The sequence below is a fragment of the Phocoena sinus genome, chromosome 2 (assembly GCF_008692025.1).
Source record: "Phocoena sinus isolate mPhoSin1 chromosome 2, mPhoSin1.pri, whole genome shotgun sequence".
NCBI classification, from domain to species: Eukaryota; Metazoa; Chordata; class Mammalia; order Artiodactyla; family Phocoenidae; genus Phocoena; species Phocoena sinus.
Genome location: NC_045764.1, coordinates 17816676 through 17830326, shown reverse-complemented (window position 1 = coordinate 17830326; position 13651 = coordinate 17816676). Strand labels below are relative to the sequence as shown.

General features: G+C 38.2%; 1 protein-coding gene across 23 annotated transcripts in view; it reads left to right on the top strand.

The window, feature by feature from the left end:
* The window catches only part of PARD3 (par-3 family cell polarity regulator), a 639255-nt gene that overhangs the window by 337051 nt on the left and 288553 nt on the right, over window positions 1-13651 (top strand). For all 23 annotated transcript variants that reach the window (XR_004348311.1, XM_032621841.1, XM_032621839.1 and 20 more), the window contains 2 exons: window positions 4934-5025; window positions 7192-7275. Coding sequence is in view for 22 of the 23 variants with exons in the window: in XM_032621841.1 (XP_032477732.1) it covers window positions 4934-5025; window positions 7192-7275 (176 nt within the window). In the remaining variant the exon portion in view is untranslated. The remainder of the gene's footprint in view (window positions 1-4933; window positions 5026-7191; window positions 7276-13651) is intronic.

Sequence of the window (13651 nt, the reverse complement as noted above, 5' to 3'; positions counted from 1 at the left end):
CTATCTTTGTATGGTAATTAAATTATTTTGATTGGTAATTTGCATCTAGACTCGAAAAACTGTAACTAGCTGACAAACAGCTGTCCCTATAGCGGTGTCATGAGACATACTGGCTTCTCTGAGACAGGAGGCTCCCAAGCCAGCGTAGCGCTTTGCATCCAGCCCATGTGAGTCTCTTGCCCCCCGCAGCTGAGCTGTCATCTGGGGGACACACAGGAAGAGACCCTGGACATCTTCAAGGATGGCTTCTGCCAAGGACAAAAGCGGGACACTGCCTTGCTGGCAAGTTGGGTTTCCTGCCTTTTATCCTTTGCAGTAAATCTGATGCCAGGCGGCATTTGGGGGTCTTGAGAGTCTGGATGTTGAGGTGGACCTAAAGAGCCTCTCTTGGTGGGTATTTCAAATATGTAGTCAGAATAAAATTACATATATCATGCTGGAAGGCGTTTAATGAGAAAACTAGCAGTCTCTGTGTTCCCCTCCTCTGTGTTCCCGCAGCCCCTCTCCCCAGAGGCAGCAACTCCCAATTTATGCAGACGTTGGTTCTGCTATTTACTTCCATGTTTCTGAATAAAATATTTATGTTGCTCTTTCCTGGTTATCAGTTACTGACATCTGTTGACTTACCATTTATGGAAGATGGGTTTTTTCCTTTTATGCCACTTTCACTTGCCCCTTTCCCATCCTCTCAGTATTGTTACGTGAAAAGTCCAAGTGAAATCAATAGCCATTGTCACATTGTATGGTGATGTAAGAACTGCTCACTGCATAACGAAGTAGGTACTCGGATTACATGTCCCTTCCTACACATTTCCCTTTGTTGTGCTTGGAGCTAATTGCTTTGACTTTTAAAAAATTTGTTTTGTTTTCTCTATACATATCTTTAATTCCCCTCCCCCCATTCTCTATCAGGTCTGTCAAAATGTTTCCCAAATGTTCAAAAATATTGAACTATTTTTTTTTTTTTTTTTTTTATCATGGAGATTGACTTCCCAGACCTCTCCATCCTGCTGCTCTAATCTGAACTTGTTTTTGCTTCTCTGGACTGTCACCATATTCTGGGACTTTCCTTGGGTGTTGTCCATTGTTTTGTTGAATTTTCTGGATTTTGCTGGAGCACATCCAAAAATAGCTTTATGTGGAAGGGTCCATGGGAAGAAAAGACTTTGCATGTCTGAGAGGTGTTTTGAATTTTCACACTTGCTTTTTCTGTTTGGCTGGGCATATTGTTCCACATTGAAAAATTAGTTTTTCCTTGATATAGAAGGTATGACTCTTTTATCTAGTACAATTTAATGTTACTATTCAAAAGACATTGTTATCGTAGAGCATTTGTTAATCATATTCCCAGTTTTAGTATGCTAGTGATCATATAAATGCTATCACTTGGCAATGCTCAGATTAAACTCTGTTGTTGGGAGATAATTCTCCATGGTTCTCTTGCATTTTTGTACATCTTGAGAATAAAGGCCTTTGTTCCGGACTCTTCTTTCAGCAATGTGTTGAAAGAAGCCTTGGAAGATAGGCATAGTGTCTCTCTCCAAAGCAGTGGGCAGACATGCTTACTGCCTATGTAAAAGGTTCAAGTTCCCTGGGCTTATGTTTCTTCTGTGTGGGCCCCTGAGAATTTTAGCTTAGGAATCAGTACATAAAAGGTGAGGCTCTGGCTAATGCTGTTGCTGTAATGAACTGTCCTTTGTCTCCAACCCGGGAGTCTCGTGTCCTCTGTGACATCCATGAAGCTATGGCAGGCTCACTACGAGCTTTCAAGTAGGGTGAAATCATAGACCCTTCACGGTTCTTCACATCTATTTTATCTTTGAAAATTTCCTCAACTAACAACCCTGTTTTCTTCTTCCCACCATTTACTGGATTGTATACAGCATTCGTTGTTTATATTTTTTAATAGGTTTTCTCATTCCGGAGGCCTTTTATGATGAAAGCACGTTGTATACAACAAAGTGCAACAAATGTCGGGTTTTATGCAACTTTATAAGATGCAGATGATACAGTTTGTAATTAACTGAGTAGGTAATATGTTTAATATTGAATTTTACTGCAAGGCACAAGGTATGTATGGACAAATATATATTCTCAAAATATTTTATAGCTGTGTAACATTACCCTAAAACAATTACTAAGGTATGTTTTATATGTCATATATTTATTGTTTATTTCTCTTTTCAGTAACAGCTAACATTTATTGTCAATTACCATGTATCAGGTATTATGTTATGATTGTGACGTGGATTATCTTACTTACTCCTCTCAGTAGTCCTACAAAGAAGATGCTTCTATTGTTCCTAGTTTACAGAAGAAGGGATAGAGATACAAAAGGGGTATATAACTTTCCTAAGGCTATAAAATTGGCGGACGGCACACTTAGTGGTCACATCTGGGTTTGTTTAATTCTCTAATCTGAACTCTTAACCACTACACTCTGCTGTAAAATGGAGAGAAGGTAAAGGACAAAAAGTACCTTGACTCACCTGAAAAATTTTTTTAACACTATGTAGCTTAAATTGATACTCTAGACCTTCCATCTTGATTTGACATACATAGTAACTGAGCTTCATTTACTATGGTTATGACGGAATTCAGTGTATAACTCCTACTAAAAGTGACTGTGTTCAGCTGCAGCTTTAAAAAGTACAAAACAACAAAATAAAGCAATATAGGAGCTGATCTGTACACATCCGGACACTGTGGTTCCCACAGCAATTGCAGCCCAGCCTCAGGGCGGTGAATTTTGCAAAATAACTGAACACCATATGCAGCTACGTGAAATAATATTCTGCGTGCTCTTGGGGACCTGATAATGGCCGCTGCGGGAACAATGAATGTGTCAATTATCCGTTACTGTTTCAGCACTGTAGTTTGGGGTGTTTCATTTGTGTGGCCATTTCACAGTGCCACATAGCTGTTTCTGTTGGTTATACATCATGGTGGTGTGTCAGCGGTGTTTACATTACTAATGAATCCTGAAACAAAATGTCTTTAACCCATAAGACCGTTTGTATGTTTTCCACCTGATTTATATAAATACAATCACATTTCTCTCCTCCCTACCCCCACTCCCAATGGAAAAGCATAATTTGGGGAGTTCTAGTTTACGTGAAGCGTGGTTCTTAGGCAGGTTCAAGATGCTGGTTCACCTTTGAAATGTATTACGTGCTGGTGCTTAAGAGAGGTAGGTGACTAAGAAGTACATTTTAGAGCCTCGCAGAACACAGGGTCATCAGTCTTCAAGTAGCTTGACTTCAGGCAGTGCCTTGCCATTGAGGATGCGCGGCGCCTATGTAAACTCAGAGAAACACTCGGTGCCTTCAGCTTCTTGTTCTGGTAGATTCTCAGAGGAAATGTCAGTTGGGCATTACCAGCTGCCCTGCCTTGCCTTCATATTGCTTCAGTAATTTGAAATATTGTTTGATGCTGTGTCTTGAACCTATAACCTTTGCTTATCATTTTGTTGATTGATGTCTCTTGATGGTGTATATATTTCTACTATGAGTCTGTTAAATACATGGTTAAACATATACAGTTTTTCTCTAATGGTGGACTCTCATTAGGTGGTTTAGTTAAGTTCACATATAAACTCACTGTTATCCAATTTATACAGTAGAAAAGGTAAACCTAACAAATTGTACATGTACATAAATTACGCACATTGTGGATCCAAGGTGAAACCCTCACGAGCCTCTTAGCCACTGTGTTTGGAGATTCGGAGTCTTTTCTGAATATTCTCATTTGGATAATAGGACCATTGATATCATCAAGCATGTTTATTCAAATGATCCTGCAAAGCCAACGTCACTGTTAGTGAACTGCTTAGTGAAGACAGTGGCCAAGATTATAAAGTAAGGCATATTCTTGGGTGACATTTCGTTTACTTTTATGAACCATCACATTTATTCCACATGCACCTTTTGAAGCACCAGCATGTTTACCCAATTTCTGCAGCATGTTGGAATATAATTTTTACAAACTGTTGCCTTTCTAAAAGGAAGAATACAGTGGTGGTTACTGGGGTTGGTTATCTTACTCTTTGTGCCTTTCCCAGCGCTGGGTCCTTTGTAACAGAAGTAAACACAAGTGGTTCTTCATGGCTAAGATCTTTTTTTTTTTTTGCGGTATGCGGGCCTTTCACTGTTGTGGCCTCTCCCGTTGCGGAGCACAGGCTCCGGATGCGCAGACTCAGCGGCCATGGCTCACGGGCCCAGCCGCTCTGCGGCATGTGGGATCTTCCCGGACCAGGGCACAAACACGTGTGCCCTGCATCGGCAGGCGGACTCTCAACCACTGCGCCACCAGGGAAGCCCTCATGGCTAAGATCTTAATGCCTTCACCTCTAAATGATCAGTTGATTGGCTTAGGGTAACTTTATGTGAGATTTCACAGGATGAAGTATCTAAGTCTAGGATTGTGCTTACTTGATGTTCATTTTGACAAGGTGTGTTAATAGGAAGTGGGAACTGACAATAGGACTGAAGATTTTGCTAGCTGTTAAGGTTTATAATGATCTCAACTGTTTGGATTAGTATAAATGTTAACCATGCATCCCCAGTGTAATGTACATTTATTTATTAATTATAACATTGTAGTGATATATAATTACTTCCTAAAACATATACTGAAAAGTGAAATAAAAATGATAAGAGGGTTAATATAAGTCCTAATGTTTTCTTTCCTTATTGCAGTGGCATCTTGTTCACCCCCTAAGATGTACTAACTCAGGAGACTGTTGCTTTAAAATGCAGCTTTGCACATGTACAAACCCATCTTATCATTAAAGGTCATCCTTGCTAGAGGAGAGATATTGTTGACATTACCATAATGCCTCTTAGACTCCAGTTTTATTCAGTTTCCTTTCATTCACTGCATAAGAATGAACCTGACTCAGAGTCTGCTTCTCTTTGTGTTGCACCCTCTCTAGGATGAGGATGGCACAGAGGAAGACAGCAGCCGTGTTGAGCCCGTGGGGCACGCCGACACTGGTGTGGAGAACGTACCCAGCTTTTCTCTGGAGTAAGTTACTGACATTTTCAACTAACCCTGTAATATCCATGTAGCTTCGCTGATAGCAGCAAATGTTCTGAAAGCATATGGCATGCGTTATGTTTGTGCTTAGTTAAAACATGCCTTGCATTGGTTTGTTTTCCAAAGAGCATCTTTCATCTATTGAGTTAATGATCTAATGTAAGAACTATAGCATGGAAATTCCCATGTACCTGCTCTGAGTTTCATGCCTTGGCAAATACTATTAAATTATAATATAAAATAGTATTTGATTGAAAAAAGTCTGTTATGTTCACAGCACTGTAACTGTTTTCAGATTGCTTTTGTATGTCAGTATTTTGGTCATTTGTTCGTTCTTCAACTTTGCTAAATTAAAAAAGAAATTGTGGACATAATTTACTTGAAAAACTACTTGAATCATGTAAGCATTACTCATTTTAGTGTATATTTTTTTGATTTGAAGACATAGAATCTCTCAAGGTATTTGATACAAAATTACAGGTTAGGGATCTTGAACATGATTTAAAGTGTAAAAGGTCGAAGAAAAACTTCCATATATTGTCACAACTTTACAACTATCTTAAATAATGGCAGGTTTGAATGGAAGATGTTCTCAAGACTTCTTCTAAGTTACCTTAGAGCAGGGAGGGCAGTCATTCTAAATATTTTCTTTGATTTTGGGTAAAAGTTGGGGTCCAGATATTAATAATTAAACTCTTAATTTTGTCTTTTCTTGGTCTTCCAAGGAAGGGCTATAAGAACTTTCTCAGTGAGATTAAACAGGCTTCGAATCAGATTATGTTTGGATATTCAGCAACCAGCATTCTCTAAGTATTTACACACTTAAGAAACACTTGTACTGTGATAGTTCTTTTGAGAAAGGATATAAAGTAAAATAAATGTATTAAAGTTACCATACTAGTTGGCAAACCATCTTAGTTGACAAACCAGTCATTAAATACGTGTTCAAATGGTATGAACAGTATCTCAAATAGGATTTTAGGAAATTCTAAGAAAATAGAAAAAAATTAAATATCCATTTAAATAGTATTACTTTAGTAAATATGTTGGCAATATGACAAAATTTCAATTTTGTCCTAATTAGTGTATGTGATTGAATCTATGCACATAGAAATACAGTCGTAGCATTGGCATTTTCCATTGCATAAAAACTGTATCGTGATCTTGGTCAAGTCCATTCGTAATCACTTATGGTTGTCCAGATTGCTTAAAACTAGATATGTAATTGAAATAGTATTTCCAAATATTGATTTAGATCAGGACTGCTTAGGTTTCTGTGCAGTACTCACACCCACAGAAATACCTACAAAGAAAGTGGAATCTCATTGAAATGGCATAGAAAATTTACATTCTCCAGATTATACCAATTGCATTAAACTCGGGCTTTTGATATTGATATTAAAGTACTGTAGTTATGTGGTAGAAGTAACTTCCTGTTACTTCATATAAATAGCTTAAAGACTTTAGAGTTCAATTACAAACACCCTTGGGACAATCATTTGATTTTTTACGGGTATCCCGTGGGGTTGCATTGCCTGCATGTGCAGTGAGCTTACAGCAAGTAGGATGGTGACCTTCCGTGGAGCTCTGAGTTGGGAAGTAAGGGTGGCTGTATCCCATCTGGATTGCCACCTCCCGGGGCAAAGCTTTGACCTTATTGGACTTTTGCGGGAGAGGATCAATGATGTGACATGTGTAGGAGCACTCTGTAAATTATAAAGTGCTGTGCTCCTGACGCATCTTTATCCCATTAATCTTCGTAGTCCTTGAATAGATATTAGGATGGGAAACTTCCAGTAGAAGTCTAGAGATTTGATCACAAAATGTATACTTGGACTACACAGAAGAGTGTGGTCGAGAGCAGCGGTGCTGTGTCATTTTTAATGTAGTTATCTCTGATGATTGCTCCCCCCTCCCCACCCCATGCCATCAGACTAGCGTGCAGGTATGTAGAGTTGAATGTGCCCTCATCACCATGCTTCTATTCCAGAACGTGTATGTATATGTGTGTGTGCCTGGTGGGATTTTTCGTTTTGTCCTCCTTTGTTGTTTATTGTGTGTCTGTGTCGTTGCGGTTTTGTGTTTGGTTTGGTTTGAGTTTCGGATTGTGATGGTCCATGTTCATGCTCCCTCATTCATCATATTGTCTCACAGTGATATGGTAAAGCTCGTACAAGTCCCCAACGATGGAGGGCCTCTGGGAATCCATGTAGTGCCTTTCAGTGCTCGAGGCGGCAGGTAACGTATCTTGCAGGTTTTTAATTGAATCATAATGTGGAGTGTTTTATCTTCATTTATGCTCAGATATAGAGTGATGTTGACTTAGCATGTGCTTAATAGAAGGCTTTTCGTTTGGGGGGCCACTGCATTATAATCACAGAAAGCACTTAGGCTGATGAAGAAATCGGGCATTAAATTATCCTAATAATTTCATCACATCCATGCAAATTGATGATAGCCTTTAGAGCCAGAACTCCAGCTGAATGTGCAAAGGTAAGGGAGAGCTTAAAGCAATTTTCTGGAAAAAATGTATCCAATAAAAATTATCTAGATAACATAGAAAATGATTCACTTAAAATTTGCTTTTATGTTTATTTCGTTCTTAAATTTTATATGATTTTTATGATTATGTTTGAAATTTTTTTAAGTTAGGCAAACTATAGATTTATTTTCTACTGTGTGACTTGTGTCTCCTTCTCTTCAATCTGCCCACTCAGATATCAAAATTTTGTACTATATGTTAGTATGACTTCATTACTTCATAGAACATATATCCTTAAAAACGTCAAATGTTATATGAGTTTCTTTTATCCTGCTGCTTTCTTTTTGTGAAAGAATTAGTGTATGTTTGCTTTTATATGTTTTCAAATACTATGAACTGAATTTGCAACTAATCAAATGTTTGGTGAGCCTCCATCATCCACAAGTGAAATGCTGCCTCCTTCCCCATGGAGGGGGGTTGGGGTGGGCATTAGCCTTTGAAGTTTACTTCCATCCTCTCTTATTTACCCATCTAATTATTACCCAAATGAAACATATTTATGAACTATTTGGCTTCTTAGTTTGATCGTCTTTCTTTTATTGTTATCATTTTATCGATTTTTTAACTTCTTTTACACTGGGAGAAGAAAAGGGGGAGCTGGAGAGTCACCTTAGGCCAGTGACCAAGAATAGGAACATAGTTTCAACCCTTGTCAGGGAGTTCCAAGCGTCCAGTACATTGTGAGAGATGGAGGAAACATCAGTTACAAGCATGTGGTTGAGTTATCTACTTAATCGTTCAAAATAAGTATTTGCACAGTTGTACTGCCTCCCCGGTTTATGTTCCTGACAGTATCGAGTCCAGATTTCATGTCTTTGGTAAAGCACACACTTTATGGAAGGTCTGGAAGCTGACACTGTGATTTACGTAGAACTCTTCTGGAGTACGAGGCTTGAATGTGAGCGTTGTATCTAACGAGATGTGAAATTCACCTTGAATTGGGGATGGGGGGGTGTTACATTCACAGAGTTATGACTGCTTTCACTTTCTTCCTTCTTTTTTTTAAAACTCTGGAGAAATGTCACTGAAATGTCTTCAAAGGACTTTCAGTTAAATAAGCTTAGTTGTTTTCAAAATGGCCCTTGCCTTTATCTCCTTTAAAAATTATAATTTTAAGTGATCTCAGAAGTTAAACCCTTTTTCCATTTATTTCATGAGTAGAAAGATATGAGAAGAGGGTAAAATGCGTGGATGATAGCCTCCCGGTTATTAGTGTGCCTTTAACTGTTTGTGGAATATAACTCATCACAAATGAGATTTAATCGTGTATGTACCAGCTTTAAACCAGTATTTCAATTACAAACGTTATTTTCTGTCATTTATTACACACTTCCTACATCAGTGTGAAAGGATACTAGGATGAAATGGGTTAAAAAGCCTTAAGCAAAAGAAGTATAAGATAGAAAAAGAAATCTACTGCAGATTAATTCAGTGGAAAGCATTTCACAAAATCGACCACAGTTACTGGTTACCATGGCGTTTCGTTTCGATATACAGAACACATTCAAGGAGACAAGGATCCCTGTACAGAACTAGAAGGTGTTTTATAGCTGAGTCATTTTTAATCCCTGTTGATGTGGCAACTTAATGAGGAATCTCCTGTACAGCTTCCCTATACAAGGGACAAAGAGATTAAGAAAATGAGATTCTTTATAAATCCTTTTCTGGCATTACTAGTTTTCATACTGGGAAACAGAACAGAATTCTTTCCCCCCAACACCTGTGATGCATCTTTGAGCTTCCTCATCACCTTGACAGTCATGGTTCTTCAGAGTGAGGCTGACAATGCAAAGAACAGCAGGAGGACTGCTGAAGAATCATAGACGCCAGTCTTCAGGAGCCAGACACACCTATCTCACTTGTTCTCAGAAATGCTGACACGTGGTTTCTTCTCAGTCAGTCAGAAACCTCCCCAAGCATTTACCGTGTGATGGTTCCTGTGTTAGGTGCTGGGAGACAAGGATGAGCAGGACACAGTCTCTCTCCAGGGGTTTGCAGTCAAGATGGAGTGATAGCCAAGAACTCACACTATTATAATTGTGATAAATGCCGACATCCCTGTATCATAGGTGTTCTGTGAGCTGATAGAGGAGGGATTGTCTGAATTAGGTAACTGAAGTTGGCTTGTTGTAGGAGATGATTTTAATTGTGATGACAGCTTATAAAGGGAGCTACATCCGCTCAATGGTGGCTGCAAGGGCAAATTAAGCAATGCAGTGCAGCAGAAAGGAAGAAATTAATCAGGACTTGTGAAGAAATTGCACATATTATCCAGTGGGAATACAAGAATACATATTCATGGATTGTAAGTTGAAATTTCCAAGAATAACTTTCTTTGTACAAAATTCCAATCATACTTGGGCCCTCTCAGTTTGGGAGATATAACTAATTGAATAACACTTACTGAATACTTACTTTCCTAAAAGTGACACATGCATGTCAGTATTGCTTTCTGATTTCAATTTCTAAGTCAGAAAGTCTCAAGGAACAGTGCAGAATGGGAATTAAACATCATAAAGAGAAGAAACTCAATGCTGAACATCTCGAGTATCAAATATAATTCAGGAAAATTGGAAGAGTGTGAAGTCCATGTTAGAGAAATTTTTAAAGCTACTTAGGTATTATTATGGCCTGAGGTATAATGAAGTTTTTTATATAAAAATCCTGCTGGGCCAATTTAAAAAGGCTATTTTCTAGAGTAGGTTGAATGTTGTTCCCCGATTGGGGACATTAGTGACCGTTGGCTTGTGGCTGCCGTTCCCCCAGCCACTGTCTTGGATGGTAGAAACAGAGACAAAATAAATGCATGGGAGAGACTGTGCTGTCTCCCCCCTCCCCCCTTTTTATTTAAGATTTTTTTTTTGATATGGACCATTTTTAAGGTCTCTATTAAATATGTTACAATATTGCTTCTGGCTTTTTTTTTTTTTTTCTTCTTTTTTAGTTTTTGGCTGAGAGGCATGTGGGATCTTAGCTCCCCGACCAGGGATCGAACCCACACCCCCTGCATTGGAAGGCGAAGTCTTAACCACTGGACTGCTAGGGAAGTCCCTGTGCTGTCTCCCCTTGATGCTCTGTTTTTCTCTAGTCATCATCTTGTATTTTATTCAAAAATATAAAGTTAACTGATCCCCACCCAGAACTCTTTATTCACAGTTTTGTTACCTTGAAATTGATTTTCACTTCACACATGTAATTTCATTTCCTCCTGATTTAAATGTCAAACATAACCTCCTGATTTAAATCACAAGTGCTACTGTTTTCAGGAAAGCTATGCCAAGTAATTGTCATTTCCTTTGGCAGAAAAACCATGTTTCATGTTATATTTTTTTATATTTCTAGGACCTAGCCCAACGGTATTGCTCACTGAAGCTTACTGTGATGATCCCTATTAGCTCTGCATTGCTGTATTAGAAACAAAACAATAAGAATGTATCCTGCCTTGATGTTAATGAGTTTTCCTGAGCCTTTCTGATTACTTAGGAATACGATTATGTTATAATGTTAAGTATTTAGAAAGCAAAATATAAAAGTATATTCTGAAATAGGGGCTGGGCTTATGAAATAAGGTTTTGTATTTAGTTTTAAGGGACGTAAGGTCTAATTGAGAAATATGTATATAAAAAGATCTATACTATGTGTCTAAAGAACTCAGTGCACATGTGCCATAGGGTTTAGAGGAAGTAGGGCTATTGACTATTGGATGTTATGAAGCAGTAGAACTTGATCTGTTCTTTAAAGGAGATATAGGACTTACGCTAGTGATATTCCGGAAAGATATTCTAGGAAGAGAACATATGAAGGGAAGATGCTCCATACAAATTTGTGTGATTTGCTGAGAAATAATGAGTCAATGATTTGAAACTGAGTGTATTGGAAGATAACACTGGAGAGATGGTTAGAAAGCACTTTATGAATGGCCTGTAAGACTTCATTCAGTAAATAACAGAGAAATTGTTGAAGGTTTTCGAGAAATAATCATTGTGTTATTTAAAAAAATAACTATTATTCCTCTACTTGGACTCCCAGTCTAACTTACAGTGAATATTCTTGATCTTTTCCCCTCTGGGAACACGTATGGCTAAAGCATATCATTCTTAAAAAAGTGCAGTCTGCTTCTCCGTGCCTTTTCTGTAAGGGGCCTTTTCCCATTTATATACATTCTTTATTCTTAGCCCTGTGGCCCTTGGAATTTTCTTTCACTGTGCTTTTTCTTATGCAAATAGTAATTGTATGTTTGTTTATTTTATTAAGCAAGTGTTTTGTTGTTGTTGTCTGTTTGTTTTTAAAGATCTGGTGTCTCCTAGGCACCACTCTTGGTTCTAGGCAAACTCTCTGTAAAGGGTCAGATAGTTAATATTTTGGGCACTGTGGGCCACCAAGTTTCTGCTGCAAGTATTCAGTTCTGTCATTGTAGCGTGAAAGCAGCCATAGACATGGATAACCCAACAAGCCTGGCTGTATTCCAGAAAAGCTTCATTTGCAAAAACACGTGGCGGGTCAAAGTTTGGCCCATGGCCCGTAATTTGCCAGCCCTGCTCTAGAGAAGCAGACAAATAAAAAATGCCTGCCATCATGGAGTTTACATTCTATTATTTTTCATATCTAAAATTCCTTCTTCTATGTTTCCTATTCATATTGTTTTGGGGGCCAGAGTCCAGAATTTTATTTCCACCTACTTGGTTGATGAGAAAGCCTCTTTATTGTAACCGTATATTATTTCCCATCATTGTACCCTACTGATTCTAACAAATTCCCAGGAGGAAGGGAAATAGAAAAAAATCAACCGCATTTAACATCCTCCAGTTAGTAATAGGCACCCACAGATTACTTCTTCCCAATATCTGATTGTCAACCATGAGACCTGAGGAAAAATCTCGAGTCTTTAATTAGGAAAACAGTCCTTGGTAAGAAGGAGTGTGTATGTGTATGGGTCTGCGTGTTTTAAGCTTTCTGCTGCTGCCTCCTGCTGCCAAATGCCTTACTTATTAATTGCTCTCAACTTTCTTTTTGCAGATGTGCCATCGTTTGATTTGTCTGATTAATTTTGATTTGTATCCCAAATGATTTTTTTCAGCCATTTATCTTCAGTTTGACAGAGTATCAGGTGAAGGGTCAATACCAAACCTTTCGATTGCCATATTGTTTCTTTTCATGACTTTTTTCCCGGACTTATTTTCTTACTTGTATTACTATCCATAAATTCTGCCACGTAAAGCTAAAAAAACAGTCACATCCCCAGAAGAATATTTTAAAAGTTTAGGTTTTGGAGTTGAAATAAAAGTGACCCTGTTGGAAAGTATATATTCCTGTGATCAGATTACTATAGAAAAGGAGTGAAATATAAATGTTTGTTTTCTGTATTGTAGATACACATATTGAACAGTTTTCCTCTCAAATAAAAACTGAAGTGTTTATAAAGTTTTTAACTATTCTGTATACAAGAGTAGTTAGCAAACATCTTTGGAAGGTCTTAAGGAAAAGCATACTCCTCTACTTACTTATTCAGTGAAAATCTGTGAACTTGGCTACTCTGATTAATATTTACATGGGTTATAAATAATGTTAGTTATAACTCTTAGCTCATCTAACCTTTATTTTATTATCTTTTGCTCTATAACATCAAAAACAGACAGTTCATCTTTTTCCAGAATTTCCAGTTAGCTGTGCTGTCTTCCCTCTTTGCGGCAGTCGGTGACAGCCTGGACCACATGCTGAGTCTTCATGTTATTGGCAGAGGGGTTGTTAGGAATCACCCATGTTTTGAGGCCAGAGGTGCCTGGGACAGAATCTGGCTCTGTCTTTTGAGGAAGTGTGGTCTGGGCAAGTTAGCTTCACTTAGCCTCGGTCTTCACATCTGAGGGCTGGGGCACTCCTCTGACTTTGTCTGGTTAAAATATGAAAATACATGGACTTATAAAATACATGTAAAATACTTTTAGTGAGGTCCTTGGCAGTGGCAGCTAAGAAGAATGACATTTCACCTTCCACTTTTGTTCCTGTGATATGCCGTTAAAATTTCCTCCAACTGCTGGGAGTCCTGGTTGTGTAGGCAAGTGCTCATGAGTCTGT